Source organism: Pelodiscus sinensis, unplaced genomic scaffold (assembly GCF_049634645.1).
Source record: "Pelodiscus sinensis isolate JC-2024 unplaced genomic scaffold, ASM4963464v1 ctg134, whole genome shotgun sequence".
Lineage (NCBI taxonomy): Eukaryota > Metazoa > Chordata > Testudines > Trionychidae > Pelodiscus > Pelodiscus sinensis.
Window position 1 is genome coordinate 90,023 of NW_027465855.1, and position 20,922 is coordinate 110,944.

The 20,922-nt window shown below is 61.3% G+C and overlaps 1 protein-coding gene across 8 annotated transcripts in view; it reads left to right on the forward strand.

Moving 5' to 3' along the window:
* SYNGAP1 (synaptic Ras GTPase activating protein 1) overlaps positions 1–20,922 on the forward strand; it is a 114,219-nt gene that overhangs the window by 59,573 nt on the left and 33,724 nt on the right. For 6 of the 8 annotated variants that reach the window (XR_012898971.1, XM_075915655.1, XM_075915660.1 and 3 more), the window contains 7 exons: positions 2,413–2,510; positions 3,020–3,141; positions 9,621–9,774; positions 10,970–11,068; positions 17,552–18,106; positions 18,227–18,371; positions 18,699–18,843. Coding sequence is in view for 7 of the 8 variants with exons in the window: in XM_075915655.1 (XP_075771770.1) it covers positions 2,413–2,510; positions 3,020–3,141; positions 9,621–9,774; positions 10,970–11,068; positions 17,552–18,106; positions 18,227–18,371; positions 18,699–18,843 (1,318 nt within the window). In the remaining variant the exon portion in view is untranslated. The remainder of the gene's footprint in view (positions 1–2,412; positions 2,511–3,019; positions 3,142–9,620; positions 9,775–10,969; positions 11,069–17,551; positions 18,107–18,226; positions 18,372–18,698; positions 18,844–20,922) is intronic. The other 2 variants (XM_075915656.1, XM_075915663.1) reach the window with 1 other exon arrangement.

Below are 20,922 nucleotides of genomic sequence, written 5' to 3' on the forward strand. Positions count from 1 at the left end.
CAGAAGCAGATGCATCTCAGCACTGGGTGAGGGAGAGGGATGCTGTTGAGTTGCTGGGGAACAGCTGCATCCCCCTCCTGGTGCTGCTACCACTCCCTGTTAATGAGACAGCATCCGAGGGGAAATGGCAGGGTGTTTTCCATGGAGACCTACTGTGGGAGGAGCAGGCTCTGGCTGGGCTGCCGTAACCAAGGGCTTTTCACAGCAAAGGCAGAGGGGCTGGGGGAGCCAGAGGCTCCACCTCCCCTCCCTGCGTCCCTGAGAGCGGGGGAGGTTGCATTGAACTGGCACAGCCGGTGTGTTCCCGGCTCCCAGTTGATCCCTTTCAGCCTGAGAGGGGCCTGTTACTAACAGCATGTGAGGCTACTCCCCTGCCCCCACAAGTGTGGCCACCTCTGAGGCAGAGCATGTCAGCCAGGGAACAGCCACTCAGTAAAGCTGTAGAGGACTGCCAAGTCTGCATGACTGGGAGAAAAGGACCCTCTACCTATTCCCTAAAGCATGGCATAGCCCCCTAGCACTGCCCAGGGCCCTGCCTGCCAGGAGAGAGCCCACTGTTGTCCCCCCCATCCCTCCCAGAGCCACCCTGGGCCTGAGTGCCTACTCTAAACACCCCACTGATCCCCCCCACCCATGAGTACCTACACCCAACAACCTCTGATCCCCCATCCATGGGTACCTACCCCCAACACTCCACTGAGCCACCCCTGTAAGCACATACCCAGAGAAACTCTTTTCTCCCCACCCCAGGATTACACACCAGCTGTTCTAGCCTCCATCTTGAGGATCATATCCTGGCCCTGACACTCACCCTGCCGACATATCCGGGTGCAATTCTGCCTTCTCTTACCCACATCCCAATGATCTCCCCCTTCTTCTGCCTGAGGATTAATGAGCTGATGCAGTCCTGGGGGAGGCTAGTAGCTTGGCCCCTCTGCAGTAGCTGACATGGCTGGGAACAGGTTTTGTGATCTGGCCTGGGGTTTAAGATATCTGGCCTGTCCAGAAATGAGCTGAATTCCCCTCAAACTTGTAATGCATGTGTGGGGAGGCGGGATGGTCCTGGCACCCACCTGGCAAGGAGAGTTGTGACCCAATGATAGGGGGCAGGGGCAAGGTGTTTTATCTGTTCCTGTAGTAGGTTATTGGGGGAAGGCATCAGGCCAGTGGGGTTCCATTCCTGGCTCTGGGAGAGCATTGGGGGGGCTGGGGGGCATGATGGTGTCCAAGCACATTGGGGAGGTCCATGTGGTGCTGGGGGTGAGTGAGGTCAGGACACTGGGCTGTCTCAATCTCCGTGTTGTGATTCTGTGAGATTTCTGCACCTTCTTCCATGGTTTAGTGCCAGAGCAGGTCTTCCATCCTCCCTGCTCTCTGCCGTCCTCATGCAAGGGAGGCTCTGTGAGCAACTATAGAGCAGTGAGAAAGACGTGGTTGGGGAGAGAACCAGCACCTGGGGTGCAGGAGGACTGGCTGCCAGACTCCCATATGGATGGAGGGGGGTGCCTCCTTTGATGCTGGCAGAAGCTCTGTTCCCCCAGCTGTCACACGCAGTGTGCTCCCAGGACCTGGCTTTCCTGGTGGGGTGGGCTCATCCTGAGCCTCCCAGTCAGTCTCCCCATCAGGGTCACATGGGAACCGGTACCCCCGGAGGGGACAAGGTCCTGCATCCCTTCCCTGCTCCCCTGAGCCAGCACAGCCCTGCCTGGGGCTGAATGGGAGCTGTCATGGCCTCAGGGAAGAAGACCCATGTCCCATTCCTTGAGCTGTGCACAGTGCTAAGTGGGCTCATCTCAAAAAAGATCTCTTGGCATTGGACAAGGTTGAGAAAAGGGCAACAAAAATGATGAGGGGTTTGAAACGGGTCCCATATGAAGAAAGATTTAAAAGACGGGCTTTTCAGCTTGGAAAAGAATGGATGAAGAGGGCATATGATAGAGGTCTATAAAATCATGACTGGTGCAGAGAAAGTGAATAAAGAAAAATTATTTACTTATTCCCACAATATAAGAATTAGGGGTCACCAGATGACCTCACTCAGCACACAGTCAACCTGTACAACTCCTTGCCAGAGGATGTGGTGAAGACTAGGACTTCAACAGGGCTCAAAAAAGAGCTAGTTAGATTCATGGAGGTTAGGTCTATCAATGGCTATTAGCCAGGATGGGCAGAAATGGTGTCCTCAGCCTCTCTTTCTCTGGATGTGGGTGACAGGAGAGGGATCAAGTGAGGATTACCGGTTCTGTTCCCTCCCTCTGGGGCATCTGGTATTGGCCACTGTCGGCAGACAGGACACTGTTGGTCTGACCCATTATGGCTGTTCTTATTGGTTCCCTTCAGGGTCTTGGCTGGGCCAGGGCACCCAGTGTGGAGCTCTGAGCCCTGCATAGTAACCCCATCTCCTGTTTTCAGATCATCACGTCAGCCGCTCCCGGAGGAAGAGCGTCCCTGCAGGGAAGCAATACAGCATCAACATGGATGCACCCCCGGCACCCCCATTCCGACCCTCGGTGAGAGACCTCCCCTGCCCTGACACACACGGAGATGCTCCGTCACTCGCTCACGAACACGTGGAGCTGCGTTCATGTGGGCACCTCTACTCACAGATTCACACCCCCCGGATTCACACTCTCCTGACAGAGGGACTGAGATGCGCGTACTCACGCACGCTCCTTCCCCCTCTTCCTGCTGATCTGTCCTGTGTGCCTCGTGCCCTGGCCAGCCAGCTGCTGTGTTGAGTTGTGCCATGCTGGGCTCTGCAGAACAGGGGACCAGTGCAGGTACCCTGAATTTCCTAAATACACCAAGGTGCCTTTGTTCTCTGAGAAGATGTGGGGTCAAGTGGGTAAGACGGGGAGCCCTCATTCCTTTCCCAGTGAGGGAGCTAGAACTCCTCATTCATGGCTCTCAGATCCCCACAAGCCACGAGCCCCTATTCCTCTCCCAGAGCCAGAGGGAACCCAGGAGTCCTGGCTCCCAGCCCCTCCCCACCCCATCTCACTCTGTTCCCCACTCACAGCAGGGCTTCCTGAGCCGGCGATTGAAGAGCTCCATCAAACGGACAAAGAGCCAGCCCAAACTGGACCGGACCAGCAGCTTCCGCCAGATCCTGCCCCGGTTCCGGAGTGCCGACCATGACAGGTGAGAGTCCTGCCCCGGTCCATACGAGGGATGTTAAATGTCGGTTAATGGAATAGTCAGGTAACCTCATGAATTATCGGTTAGCCAACAATTCTGTAGTCCCTGGGGGCGGGGCCAGCAGTCAGTGCGCTCTGGCCTCACTCCCAAGAAGACCCCTGCCGCTCTGCACTGCAGCATCACAGGGTGCCAATTGGGAGCTGGTCTGCAAGGGGAGACAATTTAAAACCCAGCTCTCCTTGTGGACCTGTGCTATCACTCTGTGCTGCTGCCTCTGATAAAGAGGCAGTGGTGCAGGGTGGCTGCAGCCCCTGCCTAGAGGGGTGGTCTGAGCTCCCAGATCTGGCATGAGCTGGGCTGCCGGCCAGCCTGCTAAAAAATGTACTGGCAAGGAGATGGGGGAAATGCGTGTAGTCTATAGCATTAACCAATAAGCTTTTGCTTATCGGTTAATCAGTTAATACACTACACTTGTACATCCCTAGTCCACATCCCACCTCACGCACCGCTGCAGCTTCAAGCAGAAGCCCAGTCTGGGGCCCCCAGCTCCAGGCACACGTAAGGTCATCTCTCTCTTCCTCATGGGAGCAGCTGCCCCACACCAGAAGCAGCGGCATCTCAAAAGATTCCTATATTAACAGACCCAGCAAGCATATCTGTAGCAGGCGTGATGGGCAGACAGCTGCAAGGCTTTGTTAATAACTCTTTGGTTTGGCCTCGATTGGGGACTGTCCCTCCAGTCTGTTCTCTGGGGCTGGCAGAAGAGGAATCTGCGTCTTGCCCTCCTGCCACCTCTCTGGAGCTGCTTGTATCCCTTCCAGAGCTGTGCTGTTCTGGGGAGAGCATGCAGGGTGAGCTGGGCCTATGGAAGGAAGGAGTGTGAGGAGGGAAGAGAAGTGGGAGCAGTGACCTGGCCACACCCAAGGGTTGGAAGGATGCAGAGATAGATGGTGTGCAAGGAGGAAAGAGGAGTGGAAGGTAGTGGGCATTGGGGGGAGGGGGCAGCTGGCCAGGGGGAGTGGGATACAGGAGGTGAGGCAGCTGGTGGCGGGGATGAGAATAAGGAAGCTGAGCAGAAAGGGAGCCAGGGGGATGAGAGGTGTGGGGAGGCAGCCAATGAAGGGAACAAGGGTGGGAGTAGAAAGGGATCCGGGAGTATTAGAAGTGTAGGGAGGCAGCCAGTGAAGAGAATGGGGGTGGGGGTAGAAAGGGAGCCGGGGGGATGAGGGGTGTGGGGAGGCAGCCAGTGAAGAGAATGGGGGAGGGGGTAGAAAGGGAGCCGGGGGGATGAGGGGTGTGGGGAGGCAGCCAGGTGAGGGGAACTGAGGTGAGAGTAGAAAGGGACCCCGGAGTATGGGGTGTGTGGGGAGGCAGCCCATGAAGGTCCAGGAGGGAGGTAACCAGGGAGAGGGATGGGGGTGTAGAGTAGGAAGGGGATTGGCAATGAGGGGAAGCAGCCAGGCGGTTGAACTGGAACAGGGCGCGCAGGAAGGGCGCCAGGGGGTGGTCAAAAGGAGTGTGGGATGGGCATTCGGTGAAAACAGGGATAAAGTGGGTTTGGAAAGAGCCAGTGGGGGGATGAGGGTAGAAGGAGGCAGCCAGCGGGGAAGAGGGAGTGGGGGAGCTCATCCAGCGTGGGGCTGGCAATTGGAATGCAGGAGGCAGCCAGTGCTGGGGCTATTGGAGTTCAGAAGGCAGCCAATTGGGGGTTGGGAGTGTGAGGCAGTGGGGGGAGGACAGCAGGAGAAAGGGCACAGGAGGCAGCGGGGGGGGGGGGGTGTGAGTGGGGGCGTGGAAGGCATCTGGGGCAGGGTGGTGGTACGGGAAGCAGCCAGGGGCTGGAGTGCGGGTGTGTGAGGTAGCCAGAACAGGAATGAGGTGTGGGAGGCACTGTGGGGAGAGGGAGACAGCTGTGGTAGGAGTGGGGGCACAGGAGGCAGGGGTTGTACAGGAGTGGGGGTGGGGAAGTGGGGGTGTGGGAGTGGAGGCATGGGAGGCAGCTGGGGTGGGAATGCGGGTGAAGGAGGCAGTGGAGAATGCAGGAGTGGAGGACTCAGGAGAGAGCTGTGGCAGGAGTGGGGGTGTGGGAGTGCAGGTACGGGAGGCAGCTGGGGTGGGAATGAGGGTGCAGGAAGCAGTGGGGATGAGGGAGTGGGGTTGCAGGAGAGAGCTACGGCAGGAGTCGGGATGTGGGAGTGCAGGTACGGGAGGCAGCTGGGGTGGGAATGAGGGTGCAGGAAGCAGTGGGGATGAGGGAGTGGGGTTGCAGGAGAGAGCTGTGGCAGGAGTGGGGGTGTGGGAGTGCAGGTACAGAAGGCAGCTGGGGTGGGAATGAGGGTGCAGGAAGCAGTGGGGATGAGGGAGTGGGGTTGCAGGAGAGAGCTGTGGCAGGAGTGGGGGTGTGGGAGTGCAGGTACGGGAGGCAGCTGGGGTGGGAATGAGGGTTCAGGAAGCAGTGGGGATGAGGGAGTGGGGGTGCAGGAGAGAGCTACGGCAGGAGTGGGGGTGTGGGAGTGCAGGTACGGGAGGCAGCTGGGATGGGAATGAGGGTGCAGGAAGCAGTGGGGATGAGGGGGTGGGGTTGCAGGAAAGAGCTACGGCAGGAGTCGGGGTGTGGGAGTGCAGGTACGGGAGGCAGCTGGGGTGGGAATGAGGGTGCAGGAAGCAGTGGGGATGAGGGAGTGGGGTTGCAGGAGAGAGCTACGGCAGGAGTGGGGGTGTGGGAGTGCAGGTACGGGAGGCAGCTGGGGTGGGAATGAGGGTGCAGGAAGCAGGGGGATGAGGGAGTGGGGTTGCAGGAGAGAGCTGTGGCAGGAGTGGGGGTGTGGGAGTGCAGGTACGGGAGGCAGCTGGGGTGGGAATGAGGGTGCAGGAAGCAGTGGGGATGAGGGAGTGGGGGTGCAAGAGAGAGCTACGGCAGGAGTGGGGGTGTGGGAGTGCAGGTACGGGAGGCAGCTGGGGTGGGAATGCGGGTGAAGGAGGCAGTGGAGAATGCAGGAGTGGAGGACTCAGGAGAGAGCTACGGCAGGAGTGGGGGTGTGGGAGTGGAGGCATGGGAGGCAGCTGGGGTGGGAATGCGGGTGAAGGAGGCAGTGGAGAATGCAGGAGTGGAGGACTCAGGAGAGAGCTGTGGCAGGAGTGGGGGTGTGGGAGTGGAGGCATGGGAGGCAGCTGGGGTGGGAATGCGGGTGAAGGAGGCAGTGGAGAATGCAGGAGTGGAGGACTCAGGAGAGAGCTACGGCAGGAGTCGGGGTGTGGGAGTGCAGGTACGGGAGGCAGCTGGGGTGGGAATGAGGGTGCAGGAAACGGGGGATGAGGGAGTGGGGTTGCAGGAGAGAGCTGTGGCAGGAGTGGGGGTGTGGGAGTGCAGGTACGGGAGGCAGCTGGGGTGGGAATGAGGGTGCAGGAAGCAGTGGGGATGAGGGAGTGGGGGTGCAGGAGAGAGCTACGGCAGGAGTGGAGGTGTGGGAGTGCAGGTACGGGAGGCAGCTGGGGTGGGAATGCGGGTGAAGGAGGCAGTGGAGAATGCAGGAGTGGAGGACTCAGGAGAGAGCTGTGGCAGGAGTGGGGGTGTGGGAGTGGAGGCATGGGAGGCAGCTGGGGTGGGAATGCGGGTGAAGGAGGCAGTGGAGAATGCAGGAGTGGAGGACTCAGGAGAGAGCTACGGCAGGAGTCGGGGTGTGGGAGTGCAGGTACGGGAGGCAGCTGGGGTGGGAATGAGGGTGCAGGAAACGGGGGATGAGGGAGTGGGGTTGCAGGAGAGAGCTGTGGCAGGAGTGGGGGTGTGGGAGTGCAGGTACGGGAGGCAGCTGGGGTGGGAATGAGGGTGCAGGAAGCAGTGGGGATGAGGGAGTGGGGGTGCAGGAGAGAGCTACGGCAGGAGTGGAGGTGTGGGAGTGCAGGTACGGGAGGCAGCTGGGGTGGGAATGAGGGTGCAGGAAACGGGGGATGAGGGAGTGGGGGTGCAGTAGAGAGCTACAGCAGGAATGGGGGTGTGGGAGTGCAGGTACGGGAGGCAGCTGGGGTGGGAATGAGGGTGCAGGAAACGGGGGATGAGGGAGTGGGGGTGCAGGAGAGAGCTACGGCAGGAGTCGGGGTGTGGGAGTGCAGGTACGGGAGGCAGCTGGGGTGGGAATGAGGGTGCAGGAAGCAGTGAGGATGAGGGAGTGGGGGTGCAGGAGAGAGCTACGGCAGGAATGGGGGTGTGGGAGTGCAGGTACTGGAGGCAGCTGGGGTGGGAATGAGGGTGCAGGAAGCAGTGGGGATGAGGGAGTGGGGGTGCAGGAGAGAGCTACGGCAGGAGTGGGGGAGTGGGAGGTAGTGGGAGGTGCAGGAGTGGGGGCATGGGAAGCAGTTGGGGCATGTGTGGGGATGTGGGAGGCAGCCAGGATGAGAGTGGGGGCTTGGGGAGCTGGGGGGGGGTGGGGCACAACCAGCTGGGGAAGAGGGCTGGGAGGCGGAAGTGGTGCTGCTGGGTGCCGGGAGCTGTTTATAGCCGGAGATGGTGGGTGGGAGCCGGGAGCAGGAGCCGGATCCGGCTTGGCACAGATCCCAGCTCTGGCCTGACTCGTCCATTCTGCTCTCTGGGTGCCGGAGCCTGGCACAGCCTGGAGCGTCCTGGGTGGCCCAGGGGCCCCGGTTCATGTGCATGTCAGTGTGTGGCTGTGATGTGGCCCCAGTGCGTGTGCACATGCTTATTGCCTGGGAGCACTGTTCTGGGATAGGTGTCTGGCCTGTGTGATGCCAGGGAGCAGACATCACTGGGGGAAGGGGGGCTGGGTGATCCTAGATGGTCCTATCCCAGTGTGCCCCAAAAGGGAAGGGGGGTCGGGGTGTAGGGTGCGCACTGATGAGCATTGGTAGGGGGTGCTGTGCTCCAAGGAGGGAAGGAAACCCACCAGGGCCCGGGAGCCTTGCCAGGGAATTTGCTGGGTGCAAGTTTCTCCTGCCTGTCTCCTCTCTCACTCTGCCATTTCTAGAGTTCCATTGCCCCCGGCCAGAGGTGGCTGCATCTCATGGTCTGTAGACTGTGCAGGCTCTCTGTATAGGAGGGGCAGGCATGTGGGTGGAGGCTGAATGCAGGCATGGGGTGGGTTTATGATCTGCCCCCCTTTGCAGACCCAGCCATGTGGGGGGAAGCTGTCTTGAAATCTCCCCCGCCTTTCTCCTTTCTCCTGTTGTCCCCAGCCTGGCTCTCCCACAGTGTCCTCAGGTGCCCTTCCCCCCCTTGTATCTCTTGCTCCCCCAGCCTGGGTTTCCCCATTTCCAATGTCTCTGGCTCCTCTGCCCCAGCCTGGGCATCTCCTTCCTTGCACACCTGCCTCCCCACCCTGCCTAGGCTTCCCCCTCTTTGTGCCTGCCCCACTTCCAGCTGGGCTCCGTCCCTTTCCTGTGCCCTGCAAGGGATCACCCCGGGCCCCCTGCTCTTCCTGGCACCCCAGGCCCACTGCCGGCTTGTCCCTGCCTGGCTGGGTGAGTATTTTTAGCGACGCCCGCCCCCACTCCACTCCAGTGACGGCAGAGCCAAGCCCAGCCGAGCTCTGAGTCGCTGCCTCCCGGAGACGCAGGGGCCTCTCTGCTTACGCAGCCTGGGGGCTAAAAATAACCTGCTGGGGGCGGCTGCTCACCTGCGCCAGCTGGGGGCTGCCTTGTGTGTCCTCGCCAGCATGTGGTATCCACAGGGGCGGGGAGCCCGAACTCCTGGGTTCTCTCCCTGGCTCGCAGGATTGGGAGGGGCGTTGGGTTCTAGTAGGTGGGTAGGGAGCCAGGACTCCTGGGTTCTCTCCCTGGCTTGGAGGATCTGGAGGGGAGGGGGTTGGGTTCTAGTAGGTGGGGGCGGAGCTGGGAGCCAGGTCTCCTGGGTTCTCTCCTTGGCTTTTGCCAGAGACTAGTATGATTTGGGGGTTAAATCCCTTCCCTCTCTGTGCCTCAGTTGCTTGCTCTGGAAGGGAGTAATGGGGCTGGCCCCCCAGCCCTGCTGTGATGTGTATGAAAATGCCATGGGATCTCCCTGGGGTCACAGCCTCTGGGTGACACCCAGTGACCCTGTGGGGCCCCTCCCACTCAGGGAACCAGTGTGTGTCTCTTACTCTTGCTTTCTTTCTCTCTCTTGTTCTGCGGTCCAGCCCCCCTGGCAGTGCAGAATTGTCTCTGGGGGCCCCTCCCATGGCCCGAGGCTGAACCCCCAGGTACCCCCGCCCCGGGCACCAGCTGTCTGTGTGGTCTCACCAATGCCATGGCCACAGTCTGGCATGTTCTGCTCACGCCCCGGGAAGTAGAGGACCCCCGAGCTTGGCTGCCCACACGCTCTCCTTAGCAGCTCCAGAGCCCATGTCTCAGTCGTCTTCCCCTCCCTCCCTTTCCCTGTCCCATGCTTGTGTCATGGCACCGGATTCACTGTGTTTGCCCCCCTGCACGGGACTCACTCCAATGGCACGAGCCCCGGCCGCCAGCTCCCCTCTCACCGCTGCCCTCCCCTGCAGAGCCCGCCTCATGCAGAGCTTCAAGGAGTCGCACTCCCATGAGTCACTGCTCAGTCCCAGCAGCGCTGCAGAGGCCCTGGAGCTCAACCTGGACGAGGACTCTGTCATCAAACCCGTGCATAGCAGCATCCTGGGCCAGGAGTTCTGCTTCGAGGTGCCCAGCCTTAGCACCGGTGTGGGGCGGGAGGGCAAGGCGCTGGGAGCCCGGACGCTGGATCTGTCTCAGCTCTGGGAGTGAGGCTGGTGGGTCGGAGCAGGACTCCTGGGCTCTCTCCTGTCTCTGGGAAGGGAGTGGGGGCTGGTGGGTCAGAGCAGGGGGCTAGGAGCCAGGACTCATGGGCTCTCTCCTGTCTCTGGGAGGGGAGTGGGGGCTGGTGGGTCAGAGCAGGGGGCTAGGAGCCAGGACTCCTGGGCTCTCTCCTGTCTCTGGGAGGGGAGTGGGGGCTGGTGGGTCAGAGCAGGGGGCTAGGAGCCAGGACTCCTGGGATCTCTCCTGTCTCTGGGAGGGGAGTGGGGGCTGGTGGGTCAGAGCAGGGGGCTAGCAGCCAGGACTCCTGGGGTCTCTCCTGTCTCTGGGAGGGGAGTGGGGGCTGATGGGTCAGAGCAGGGGGCTAGCAGCCAGGACTCCTGGGCTCTCTCCTGTCTCTGGGAGGGGAGTGGGGGCTGGTGGGTCAGAGCAGGGGGCTAGGAGCCAGGACTCCTGGGCTCTCTCCCGTCTCTGGGAGGGGAGTGGGGGCTGGTGGGTCAGAGCAGGGGGCTAGGAGCCAGGACTCCTGGGCTCTCTCCTGTCTCTGGGAGGGGAGTGGGGGCTGGTGGGTCAGAGCAGGGGGCTAGGAGCCAGGACTCCTGGGGTCTCTCCTGTCTCTGGGAGGGGAGTGGGGGCTGGTGGGTCAGAGCAAGGGGCTAGGAGCCAGGACTCCTGGGATCTCTCCTGTCTCTGGGAGGGGAGTGGGGGCAGGTGGGTCAGAGCAGGGGGCTAGCAGCCAGGACTCCTGGGGTCTCTCCTGTCTCTGGGAGGGGAGTGGGGGCTGATGGGTCAGAGCAGGGGGCTAGCAGCCAGGACTCCTGGGCTCTCTCCTGTCTCTGGGAGGGGAGTGGGGGCTGGTGGGTCAGAGCAGGGGGCTAGGAGCCAGAACTCCTGGGGTCTCTCCCGTCTCTGGGAGGGGAGTGGGGGCTGGTGGGTCAGAGCAGGGGGCTAGGAGCCAGGATGCCTGTGTTCTGTTCTGGCTCTGGGAGGGGGTAGGAGCTGGTGGTTGAAGAGGAGTGGGGTTTATGGCTGGGCACTTCGACAGGGAATGCAGAAGGGACTTGTGGCCCTGCTCAACCACTCCCCATTCTCTCCTTTTCAGGTCACCACGGCATCCGGCACCAAATGCTTTGCCTGCCGCTCAGCTGCTGAGCGCGACAAGTGGATTGAGAACCTACAGCGGGCCGTGAAACCCAACAAGGTGGTGGGGGCAGGGAGTAATGGGTGACGGAGCTAAAGGGTGGGAGGCTGGCTTCAGCACCCCTGGATGGCAGCATGGGCACCCATCTGTCCTCCTCCCCTCCACATTCATCATGTGTACCCCATCTCCCTCCTTGCTCACCCACAGCTCCTCAGGAGTCACGTTACCCCAGGGCCTCAGCACCCCAAACCCTGTGCCTGGAGATCCGCTGCACTTGCCCACAGAGCACTCCTGGGCTACGTCTACACTGGCCCCTTTTCCGGAAGGGCATGTTAATTTCAGAGATCGCAATAGGGAAATCCGCGGGGGATTTAAATATCCCCCGCGGCATTTAAATAAAAATGTCCGCCGCTTTTTTCCGGCTTTTAGAAAAGCCGGAAAAGAGCGTCGACACTGGCCCCGATCCTCCGGAAAAAGCGCCCTTTTCCGGAGGATCTTATTCCTACTTTGAAGTAGGAATAAGATCCTCCGGAAAAGGGCGCTTTTTCCGGAGGATCGGGGCCAGTATAGACGCTCATTTCCGGCTTTTCTAAAAGCCAGAAAAAGGCGGCGGACATTTTTATTTAAATGCCGCGGGAGATATTTAAATCCCCCGCGGATTTCCCTATTGCGATCTCTGAAATTAACATGCCCCTTCCGGAAAAGGGGCCAGTGTAGACGTAGCCCTGGTGCACCACAGCACTGACCCCAGCCTGCGCCTGTTCAGCCTGCCGATCCACAACCTCCCAGTTCTCCATGAGCCCGTGTTTACCCTATGCGCATGTCAGAGTAACACCCAGCCTCCTGTCTGAACCCTGAGCCCCCAGAGTAACACCCAGCCCCCAGTCTGAACCCTGAGCCCCCAGAGTAACACCCAGCCTCCTGTCTGAACCCTGAGCCCCCAGAGTAACACCCAGCCCCCAGTCTGAACCCTGAGCCCCCAGAGTAACACCCAGCCTCCTGTCTGAACCCTGAGCCCCCAGAGTAACACCCAGCCTCCTGTCTGAACCCTGAGCCCCCAGAGTAACACCCAGCCCCCCGTCTGAACCCTGAGCCCCCAGAGTAACACCCAGCCTCCTGTCTGAACCCTGAGCCCCCAGAGTAACACCCAGCCCCCTGTCTGAACCCTGAGCACCCAGAGTAACACCCAGCCTCCTGTCTGAACCCTGAGCCCCCAGAGTAACACCCAGCCCCCCCGTCTGAACCCTGAGCCCCCAGAGTAACACCCAGCCCCACGTCTGAACCCTGAACCCCCAGAGTAACACCCAGCATCCCCGTCTGAACCCTGAGCCGCCAGAGTAACACCCAGCATCCCCGTCTGAACCCTGACCCCCAGAGTAACACCCAGCATCCCAGTCTGAACCTTGAGCCCTAGAGTAACACCCAGCCTACCCGTCTGAACCTTGAGCCCCAGAGTAACACCCAGCCCCCTCTCTGAACCCTGAGCCCCCAGAGTAACACCCAGCCTCCCTGTCTGAACCCTGCCCCCCAGAGTAATACCCTGCCTCCCCGTCTGAACCCTGAGCCCCTACAGTAACACCCAGCCTCCCCGTCTGAACCCTGAGCTCCCAGAGTAATACCCTGCCTCCCTGTCTGAACCCTGACCCCCAGAGTAATACCCTGCATCCCCGTCTGAACCCTGAGCCCCGAGAGTAACACCCAGCCTCCTGTCTGTACCCTGAGCCTCAGAGTAACACGCAGCCTCCCCGTCTGAACCCTGAGCCACCAGACTAACACCCAGCCTCCTGTCTGAACCGTGAGCCCCCAGTGTAACACCCAGCCCCGCGTCCGAACTCTGAGCCACCAGAGTAACACCCAGCATCCCCGTATGAACCCTGAGCCCCCAGAGTAACTCCCAGCCTCCTGTCTGAACCCTGAGCCCCAGAGTAACACCCAGCCTCCCGTCTGAATTCTGAGCCCCAGAGTAACACCCAGCCTCCCGTCTGAACCCTGAGCCCCAGATTAACATCCAGCCCCCCGTCTGAATCCTGACCCCCAGAGTAACACCCAGCCTCCTGTCTGAACCCTGAGCCCCCAGAGTAACACTCAACCCCCATCTGCACCGTGAGCCCCCAGAGCAACACCCAGCCTCTCGGCTGAACCTTGAGCCCCCAGAGTAACACGCAGCCTACCCGTCTGAACCCTGACCCCCAGAGTAACAACCAGCCTCCTGTCCGAACCCTGAGCTCCCAGAGTAATACCCTGCCTCCCTGTCTGAACCCTGACCCCCAGAGTAACACCCAGCCTCCCCTCTGAACCCTGAGCCCCCAGAGTAACACTCAACCCCCATCTGCACCGTGAGCCCCCAGAGCAACACCCAGCCTCTCGGCTGAACCTTGAGCCCCCAGAGTAACACGCAGCCTACCCGTCTGAACCCTGACCCCCAGAGTAACAACCAGCCTCCTGTCTGAACCCTGAGCCCCAGAGTAATATCCAGCCCCCCGTCTGAACCCTGAGCTCCCAGAGTAATACCCTGCCTCCCTGTCTGAACCCTGACCCCCAGAGTAATATCCTGCATCCCCGTCTGAACCCTGAGCCCCGAGAGTAACACCCAGCCTCCTGTCTGTACCCTGAGCCTCAGAGTAACACCCAGCCTCCCCGTCTGAACCCTGAGCCACCAGACTAACACCCAGCCTCCTGTCTGAACCGTGAGCCCCCAGTGTAACACCCAGCCCCGCGTCCGAACTCTGAGCCACCAGAGTAACACCCAGCATCCCCGTATGAACCCTGAGCCCCCAGAGTAACACCCAGCCTCCCGTTTGAACCCTGAGCCCCAGAGTAACACCCAGCCTCCCGTTTGAACCCTGAGCCCCAGAGTAACACCCAGCCTCCCGTTTGAACCCTGAGCCCCAGAGTAACACCCAGCCTCCCGTTTGAACCCTGAGCCCCAGAGTAACACCCAGCCTCCCGTTTGAACCCTGAGCCCCAGAGTAACACCCAGCCTCCCGTCTGAACCCTGAGCCCCAGAGTAACACCCAGCCTCCCGTCTGAATTCTGAGCCCCAGAGTAACACCAAGCCTCCCGTCTGAACCCTGAGCCCCAGAGTAACACCCAGCCCCCCGTCTGAATCCTGACCCCCAGAGTAACACCCAGCCTCCTGTCTGAACCCTGAGCCCCCAGAGTAACACTCAACCCCCATCTGCACCGTGAGCCCCCAGAGCAACACCCAGCCTCTCGGCTGAACCTTGAGCCCCCAGAGTAACACGCAGCCTACCCGTCTGAACCCTGACCCCCAGAGTAACAACCAGCCTCCTGTCTGAACCCTGAGCCCCGAGAGTAACACCCAGCCTCCTGTCTGTACCCTGAGCCTCAGAGTAACACCCAGCCTCCCTGTCTGAACCCTGAGCCACCAGACTAACACCCAGCCTCCTGTCTGAACCGTGAGCCCCCAGTGTAACACCCAGCCCCGCGTCCGAACTCTGAGCCACCAGAGTAACACCCAGCATCCCCGTATGAACCCTGAGCCCCCAGAGTAACACCCAGCCTCCCGTTTGAACCCTGAGCCCCAGAGTAACACCCAGCCCCACGTCTGAACCCTGAGCTCCCAGAGTAACACCCAGCCCCCCGTCTGAACCCTGAGCTCCCAGAGTAACACCCAGCCTCCTGTCTGAACCCTGAGCACCCAGAGTAACACCCAGCATCCCCGTATGAACCCTGAGCCCCCAGAGTAACACCCAGCCCCCCGTCTGAACCCTGAGCCCCAGAGTAACACCCAGCCTCCCGTTTGAACCCTGAGCCCCAGAGTAACACCCAGCCTCCCGTCTGAACCCTGAGCCCCAGAGTAACACCAAGCCTCCCGTCTGAACCCTGAGCCCCAGAGTAACACCCAGCCTCCCGTCTGAATCCTGACCCCCAGAGTAACACCCAGCCTCCTGTCTGAACCCTGAGCCCCCAGAGTAACACTCAACCCCCATCTGCACCGTGAGCCCCCAGAGCAACACCCAGCCTCTCGGCTGAACCTTGAGCCCCCAGAGTAACACGCAGCCTACCCGTCTGAACCCTGACCCCCAGAGTAACAACCAGCCTCCTGTCTGAACCCTGAGCCCCAGAGTAATATTCAGCCCCCCGTCTGAACCCTGAGCCCCCAGAGTAACACCCAGCCTCCCCATCTGAACCTTAGCCTCCAGAGGAACACCCAGCCTCCCCGTCTAAACCCTGAGCCCCCAGAGTAACACCCAGCCTCCTTTCTGAACCCTGAGCCCCAGAGTAACACCCAGCCCCCCGTCTTAACCTTAGCCCCCAGAGTAATACCCAGCCGCCCGTCTGAACCCTGAGCCCCCAGAGTAACACCCAGCCTCCTGTCTGTACCCTGAGCCTCAGAGTAACACCCAGCCTCCCCGTCTGAACCCTGAGTCCCCAGAGTAACACCCAGCCTCCTGTCTGAACCCTGAGCCTCCAGAGTAACACCCAGCCTCCTGTCTGAACCCTGAGCCCCCGGAGTAACACCCAGTCTCCTGTCTGAACCCGGAGCCCCCAGAGTAACACCCAGCCTCCCCGTCTGAACCCTGAGCCCCCAGAGTATTACCCTGCCTCCCTGTGTGAACCCTGACCCCCAGAGTAATACCCTGCCTCCCCATCTGAACCCTGAGCCCCTAGAGTAACACCCAGCCTCCCCGTCTGAACCCTGAGCCCGCAGAGTAATACCCTGCCTCCCCATCTGAACCCTGACCCCCAGAGTAATACCCTGCCTCCCCATCTGAACCCTGAGCCCCTAGAGTAACACCCAGCCTCCTGTCTGTACCCTGAGCCTCAGAGTAACACCCAGCCTCCCCGTCTGAACCCTGAGCCGCCAGAATAACACCCAGCCTCCTGTCTGAACCCTGAGCCCGCAGAGTAATACCCTGCCTCCCCATCTGAACCCTGACCCCCAGAGTAATACCCTGCCTCCCCATCTGAACCCTGAGCCCCTAGAGTAACACCCAGGCTCCGTCCGAACGCTGAGCCCCTCAGAGTAACACCCAGCCCCCCGTCCGAACTCTGAGCCCCAGAGTAACACCCAGCCCTCCGTCTGAACCCTGACCCCCAGAGTAACTCCCAGCCTCCTGTCTGTACCCTGAGCATCCAGAGTAACACCCAGCCTCCTGTCTGAATCCTGACCCCCAGAGTAACACCCAGTCTCCCCTCTGAACCCTGAGCCCCCAGAGTAACACCCAGCCCCCCCGTCTGAACCTTAGCCCCCAGAGTAATACCCAGCCGCCCGTCTGAACCCTGAGCCCCCAGAGTAACACCCAGCCTCCCTGTCTGAACCCTGAGCCCCCAGAGTAACACGCAGCCTCCCTGTCTGAACCCTGAGCCCCCAGAGTAACACCCAGCCTCCCCGTCTGAACCCTGAGCCCCCAGAGTAACACCCAGCCCCCTGTCTGAACCCTGAGCCCCCAGAGTAACACCCAGCCTCCTGTCTGAACCCTGAGCCCCCAGAGTAACACCCAGCCCCTCATCTGAACCCTGAGCTCCCAGAGTAACACCCAGCCCTCCATCTGAACCTTAGCCCCCAGAGTAACACCCAGCCTCCTGTCTGAACTCTGAGCCCCAGAGTAACACCCAGCTTTTCCATCTGAACACTGAGCCCCCAGAGTAACAGCCAGCCTCCTGTCTGAACCCTGAGCCCCCAGAGTAACACCCAGCCTCCTGTCTGAACCCTGAGCTCCCAGAGTAACACCCAGCCTCCCCGTCTGAACCCTGAGCCCCCAGAGTAACACCCAGCCTCCTGTCTGAACCCTGAGCCCCCAGAGTAACACCCAGCCTCCCCGTCTGAACCCTGGGCCCCCAGAGTAACACCCAGCCTCCTGTCTGAACCCTGAGCCCCAGAGTAACACCCAGCCCCCCGTCTTAACCTTAGCCTCCAGAGTAACACCCAGCCCCCCGTCTGAACCCTGAGCCCCCAGAGTAACACCCAGCCTCCCCGTCTGAACCCTGAGCTCCCAGAGTAACACCCAGCCCCCCGTCTGAACCCTGAGCCCCAGAGTAACACCCAGCCCCCCGTCTTAACCTTAGCCTCCAGAGTAACACCCAGCCCCCCGTCTGAACCCTGAGCCCCCAGAGTAACACCCAGCCCCCCGTCTGAACCCTGAGCTCCCAGAGTAACACCCAGCCCCCCGTCTGAACCCTGAGCTCCCAGAGTAACACCCAGCCCCCCGTCTGAACCCTGAGCTCCCAGAGTAACACCCAGCACAACCCTATCTGACCCTTGTGCATGTGAGAGTAACACCGAGCTCCCTCATCTCATCCGTGTACCCCCCGTGGGTAACTCCCAGTCGCCTTGTCTCACCCCTAGGTCCCCCGTCTAACACCCAGCTCCTTTATCTCGTCCCTGTTCCCCCCCTCGGGTAACTACCAACTGCCTTGGCTCACCCCATGACCCCCGTCTAACACCCAGATCCCCCAAGGTAACAGCCAGCCTCCCGTCCCATTCCCTGTGCCCCCAAGGGTAAGACCCAGCCCCCTCTGACCCAGTCCCCCCAGGGTAACACGCAGCCCCCCTCCCTCATCTGCCCGTGCCCACAGGATAACAGCCGGCGTGTGGATAATGTGCTGAAGCTGTGGATCATTGAGGCGCGGGACCTGCCCCCCAAGAAGCGCTATTACTGCGAGCTGTGCCTGGATGACATGCTCTACGCCCGCACCACCAGCAAGATGCGCACGGACAATGTCTTCTGGGGCGAGCACTTCGAGTTCAACAACCTGCCCGCTGTGCGCACCATCCGCCTGCATCTCTACAAGGACACGGACAAGAAGCGCAAGAAGGACAAGAGCAACTATGTGGGCATGGTCAGCATCCCGATCGCTAGCGTGACTGGGCGCCACTTTGCCGAGCAGTGGTACCCACTCAGCCAGCCCAGCACCAGCAAGAGCAAGGCCGGCTGCCCCGCAGTGCGTGTCAAGAGCCGCTTCCAGACCATGAGCATCCTGCCCATGGAGCTGTACAAGGAGTTCGCCGAGTACGTGACCAACAACTACCGCATGCTGTGCGCTGTGCTGGAGCCGGTGCTGAGCGTCAAGAGCAAGGAGGAGGTGGCCTGTGCGCTGGTGCACATCCTGCAGAGCACTGGCAAAGCCAAGGTACAGGACAGCGGGAGCCTCGGAGGGCAGAATGCCTCTCAGGCCCTGTCGGACATGGGGAGGGAAGGGAGCTGTGGGTGTGGGTCCCCTTGCTAACCAGCCCGGGCATGACCCCTGCAGGATTTCCTCTCGGACATGGCCATGACGGAGGTGGATCGGTTCATAGACCGGGAGCACCTGATCTTCCGGGAGAACACCCTGGCCACGAAAGCCATCGAGGAGTATCTGAAACTCATTGGCCAGAAATACCTCAAGGATGCCATTGGTGAGTGCAGGCGGGTGTGGGTGGGGCGCTGGTGGGGAGGCTGGGTCCTGAGCATGTGCCCTGCTTGCTGGGAGGCAGGGGTGGTGGTTTTTGAGCCCCGTACCCAGCCCATAGATGGGGTGTGATACTCAGCCCAAGAGCTGGCCCTGGCCCTGGGACAGACTGGAGCTGGCAGCTCCCTCCATCTGGCTTCTGGAGAGGCTGGTGCAGCAGCTCCAGGCCCCGATGGCTAGCACGGGTGTGCAGAGTGGTAGGAGCTGGTTCCTAGGGCAGTGTCTAGCCTGCCCCCCTCCCTGCCCCACTAGCTCTCTGCCCCCCAACCTGCAGGTGAGTTCATCCGGGCGCTGTACGAGTCAGAGGAGAACTGCGAAGTGGACCCCATGAAATGCTCCTCGTCCACCCTGCCGGACCACCAGGCCAACCTGCGGATGTGCTGTGAGCTGGCACTCTGCAAGGTCGTCAATTCGCACTGGTGGGTGTGGCTCTGCCGGGTTAACCGCTCACACTGCTCGGAGTGGCAGGGAGATGGTGGGAAGTGGGAGGGTGGCCCAGAGGGGGAGGAGGCATTTCTAGTTCAGGCTGGAGCTGAACAAATGCTTTGCCCTGTGGAGGGATGCGGAGAACTCTGGAGGTCAGAGGTGTCCCTGCCACCCACGGGAGCAGAGGGGGGTCCGTATTTGGGGGAGCGTATGGACTCGGGGAGGACGTACGACTTGGGGGCACTGACAGCCCCGGTCTCCCTGCAGTATGTTCCCATGGGAGCAGAGGGGGGGGTCCGTATTTGGGGGAGCGTATGGACTCGGGGAGGACGTACAACTTGGGGGCACTGACAGCCCCGGTCTCCCTGCAGTATGTTCCCACGGGAGCAGAGGGGGGTCCGTATTTGGGGGAGCGTATGGACTCGGGGAGGACGTACGACTTGGGGGCACTGACAGCCCCGGTCTCCCTGCAGTATGTTCCCACGGGAGCAGAGGGGAGGTCCGTATTTGGGGGAGCGTATGGACTCGGGGAGGACGTACGACTTGGGGGCACTGACAGCCCCGGTCTCCCTGCAGTATGTTCCCATGGGAGCAGAGGGGGGGTCCGTATTTGGGGGAGCGTATGGACTCGGGGAGGACGTACAACTTGGGGGCGCTGACAGTCCCGGTCTCCCTGCAGTATGTTCCCACGGGAGCAGAGGGGGGTCCGTGTTTGGGGGAGCGTATAGACTCGGGGAGGACGTACGACTTGGGGGCGCTGACAGCCCCGGTCTCCCTGCAGTATGTTCCCACGGGAGCAGAGGAGGGGTCCGTGTTTGGGGGAGCGTATAGACTCGGGGAGGACGTACGACTTGGGGGCGCTGACAGCCCCGGTCTCCCTGCAGTATGTTCCCACGGGAGCAGAGGGGGGTCCGTATTTGGGGGAGCGTATGGACTCGGGGAGGACGTACAGCTTGGGGGCACTGACAGCCCCGGTCTCCCTGCAGTATGTTCCCACGGGAGCAGAGGGGGGTCCGTGTTTGGGGGAGCGTATGGACTCGGGGAGGACGTACGACTTGGGGGCGCTGACAGCCCCGGTCTCCCTGCAGTATGTTCCCACGGGAGCAGAGGGGGGTCCGTATTTGGGGGAGCGTATGGACTCGGGGAGGACGTACGACTTGGGGGCGCTGACAGCCCCGGTCTCCCTGCAGTATGTTCCCACGGGAGCAGAGGGGGGTCCGTATTTGGGGGAGCGTATGGACTCGGGGGGGACGTACGACTTGGGGGCACTGACAGCCCCGGTCTCCCTGCAGTATGTTCCCACGGGAGCAGAGGGGGGGTCCGTGTTTGGGGGAGCGTATGGACTCGGGGAGGACGTACGACTTGGGGGCGCTGACAGCCCCGGTCTCCCTGCAGTATGTTCCCACGGGAGCAGAGGGGGGTCCGTATTTGGGGGAGCGTATGGACTCGGGGAGGACGTACAGCTTGGGGGCACTGACAGCCCCGGTCTCCCTGCAGTATGTTCCCACGGGAGCAGAGGGGGGTCCGTGTTTGGGGGAGCGTATGGACTCGGGGAGGACGTACGACTTGGGGGCGCTGACAGCCCCGGTCTCCCTGCAGTATGTTCCCACGGGAGCAGAGGGGGGGTCCGTGTTTGGGGGAGCGTATGGACTCGGGGGGGACGTACGACTTGGGGGCACTGACAGCCCCGGTCTCCCTGCAGTATGTTCCCACGGGAGCAGAGGGGGGGTCCGTGTTTGGGGGAGCATATGGACTCGGGGAGGACGTACAGCTTGGGGGCACTGACAGCCCCGGTCTCCCTGCAGTATGTTCCCACGGGAGCAGAGGGGGGGGTCTGTATTTGGGGGAGCGTATGGACTCGGGGAGGACGTACAGCTTGGGGGCACTGACAGCCCCGGTCTCCCTGCAGTATGTTCCCACGGGAGCAGAGGGGGGTCCGTGTTTGGGGGAGCGTATGGACTCGGGGGGGACGTACGACTTGGGGGCACTGACAGCCCCGGTCTCCCTGCAGTATGTTCCCACGGGAGCAGAGGGGGGTCTGTGTTTGGGGGAGCGTATGGACTCGGGGGGGA